This window comes from Epinephelus moara, chromosome 16 (assembly GCF_006386435.1).
Source record: "Epinephelus moara isolate mb chromosome 16, YSFRI_EMoa_1.0, whole genome shotgun sequence".
In the NCBI taxonomy this organism is placed as follows: Eukaryota; Metazoa; Chordata; class Actinopteri; order Perciformes; family Serranidae; genus Epinephelus; species Epinephelus moara.
The window spans coordinates 3,637,908-3,641,141 of NC_065521.1; the positions used below are offsets into that span (position 1 = coordinate 3,637,908).

The following is a 3,234-nucleotide window of genomic DNA, read 5'->3' on the forward strand; positions in this document are numbered from 1 at the left end:
TGTGAGGCAAATTGTGATTTGTGATATTGGGCTTTATAAATAAAATTGATTGATTGATTGACAAATCTCTACTGGGATAAAATGGTGCCACAGCCTTCTGTGCTGCCAGGGGGGCAATAAGTGTGGAGCGTCCACGTTTTCACAGACATGGATGTAAACTGTAAGAGAAACTTGATTGGTGCTGTTGCTTGACTGTTTCTTTGTGTCTGCTGGATGTGCGTCCATTTATAAATAACAATAACCATTTTAGTGTGCATTGAAAAATATTTTTGCAGAGAGAGTGAGTTATCTATAAATCACAAAATACATTGGTGTTACTTTGATACTCAATATAGTGTACAGTGTTATACAGTATGTGTAAGCAGTGTGTTGTGTGTGCTGTGTAGATCTTTGGGATTGAATCCATCATGGGGAACGCTGCCCTTTGGCCCCTCCTGTTGGGTTTCACTCTGCTACCTGCTGTGCTGCAGTGTGTCCTGCTGCCCCTCTGCCCTGAGAGCCCCCGCTACCTCCTCATTAACTGCAACGAGGAGAGCAAAGCCCACAGCAGTGAGATACACACACTCACACACACACACTCACACAGACATTTGAATTAACACATTTTTCACACAGATACATTTCACAAAACACACATCTATAAAACATAACTTTGGCAAGAGTTTAAGGAATTGTGATGTTTACTGTGCTCGATACCAACTCGGTCATGCTTCTCTAAAAGTTACTGCAGTAAAATGAGCTGGCAGAAAGGTTGGTAATGTGTCATCTTTTGACCACATATATCCTGCCAAACCCATCTGGCACCCTCCGTGTAAGGCAGCTTTATAAATCCCTCTCCAGGCTGGCACAGCTCTAACTTGATCTACTGTCTTCCAGTCTTGGTGAAGCTGCGGGGCACTGATGATGTCAGTGAGGACATGCAAGAGATGAAGGAGGAGAGCCAGCAGATGATGAGGGAGAAGACAGTGACCATCCCTGAGCTGTTCCGCTCCCCCATGTACCGCCAGCCTATCTTTGTTGCCATCATGCTGCAGCTCTCGCAGCAGCTATCTGGAATCAACGCTGTAAGTCAAAGCAACAAACAGGTGTTGGTGTGTCCTATTCAGGGTCAGATAGATGAAGTCAGGCCTGGGAACATTTCAAGAACCCCCAGAAAGAGCTGAAGGGCATGCGTAGTGGGAACAACTGTGCAAACATACTAACTCAAATTCTAACAAATATAAAGTGACTGTTTGCTGTGTGATGTCATCATCTTTAGGTGTTTTACTACTCGACTGGGATCTTTGAGCGAGCAGGTGTGTCTCAGCCTGTCTATGCAACCATTGGTGCAGGAGTGGTCAACACTGCCTTCACTGTGGTTTCTGTAAGTCCCAAAAGAACCAAAAACAAAAAGGCTTAGGTGTTTATCTCTACAGCATTACATTTCATTTTGTACTAAGATACATTCTTTTTGTTTGTGCAGTTGTTTGTGGTGGAGCGAATGGGCAGGAGACCTCTGCAACTCATTGGTTTGATGGGAATGGCAGTTTCAGCAGTTTTTCTTACTGTTGCCATGGCGTTGTTGGTAAGTGTTTAAGATTATCTAAATCTATTTGGCTTTTTAGATACAGTGACTGAAAGCCTTTGTGCTGTGCTGCATCCCTCAGGACCAGTTCAGATGGATGTCCTATGTCAGCATTGTGGCCATCTTCAGTTTTGTAGCCTTTTTTGAAATTGGCCCCGGCCCCATCCCCTGGTTCATTGTGGCCGAGCTCTTCAGCCAGGGGCCCCGACCTGCTGCCATTGCAGTTGCTGGTTTCTCCAATTGGTCTGCCAACTTCTTAGTGGGAATGTGCTTTCAGTACATTGAGGTAAGACAGCTTTAATTTAATATGATATTAGAATGTTACATTTATCCTCAGTCCAGTCCAAACTGCTTTGTTTTTTATTGTGTTAACATAGGTTAACATAAGTTAACATAGGTAACAAACTACAATTTGGCTTTAGTAAACCAACTGTAGAAGAAAATAGAGAGAAATTTAAAGTGTATTAGCCTGTGGTCAGGACTTTTGGAAGTACCATCCAAATTGTTCCAGACTGTTAACCAGCAAATGTCGTCCACAGAACAGCAAAGATCCCTACTCCAGATCTGATGGATTGCCAGAGGTTTGCAGACAGAGTTTAAGAGTGAATAAATCTTAGATTCTAAACCTCTAGTTCAACTTCTCACATCTAGCAAAGAATGGAGTGGATGAATTGTTAAAGCTACACCCCACAGGACCCCATAAGCTAACCTGAGCTGAAGGTAAAAGAAAAATGAGCTTCTAGGGATATTGTACATAGTACACAAATCATTAAAATATCTTATTCCTTTGTCAGCCCATACATCTGACAATGTATCAATACCTCTTGTAGACCATTGTGAGAACTGAAAGGGGGCACCTCCTGTAAGACGATTGAAATGATTAAATATGGAACTATGAGTGCGATTTCTAACAACCGCCATGTTTACACCTTCCTAACTGTTGACTGTTGCACACCTACTATAAGTTGTGCCAAAAAAAAAAAAAAAAAAAAAAAGTGATGTTTTGGCTTTGATGTCCCACAGCAACTCTGTGGCCCCTACGTCTTCATCATCTTCACTGTCCTGCTACTCGGCTTCTTCGGCTTCACTTACTTCAAGGTGCCAGAGACTAAGGGCCGCACCTTTGACGAGATTGCAGCAGGCTTCCGCCAGTCAGCTGGTCAGGGTGCTGACAAGTACTCAGCCCCTGAAGAGTTCAACACCCTCAGGGGGGATGACCCTGACCTTTGAAAGCTGCTGTACATACACACACTCATGTGCTGCAAAGGTACCACTTACACTTTTAGGACACTTCTAATGTGAGTCAAATATCCCATAAGCTAATGTTAGGGTATTACAGAGGAGATTTAGTCTTCACACAGACTGTAATAAAGACAGATGACCTGACTGAGGATATCTGTTAGTTACCACAGGCTCAGTCTGTAGGAGCTCTGTTGTCAGCACTTGCTGTGTTGGTAAAAAAAAAAAAGTGACATCCCATAAGCTTTTAAAATGAAGTTAGTGAGAGGCTGCAATGTCCTGCAGCAGAAAAAGCAGGGTGGGATTAAACTGTAAACTTTAACCCCAGCCTGCTTACTAGGGTGTAATATTACTACAATATTCATATTGTGAAGTAATATTTTTATTCAAAGCAGAAAACTGAACCCTCAGAACATAATTGGAGAGTCTCT

The 3,234-nt window shown here is 42.7% G+C and overlaps 1 protein-coding gene across 1 annotated transcript in view; it reads left to right on the forward strand.

Annotated features, from left to right (window-relative positions):
- Positions 1-2,959, forward strand: part of LOC126402551 (solute carrier family 2, facilitated glucose transporter member 1-like) — a 20,412-nt gene extending 17,453 nt beyond the window's left edge. The window contains exons 5-10 of the mRNA XM_050064664.1: positions 387-549; positions 877-1,064; positions 1,259-1,363; positions 1,463-1,564; positions 1,647-1,850; positions 2,588-2,959. Of these exons, the coding sequence (XP_049920621.1) occupies positions 387-549; positions 877-1,064; positions 1,259-1,363; positions 1,463-1,564; positions 1,647-1,850; positions 2,588-2,794 (969 nt within the window). The 3' untranslated portion in view covers positions 2,795-2,959. The remainder of the gene's footprint in view (positions 1-386; positions 550-876; positions 1,065-1,258; positions 1,364-1,462; positions 1,565-1,646; positions 1,851-2,587) is intronic.
- Positions 2,960-3,234: the final 275 nt, after the last annotated feature.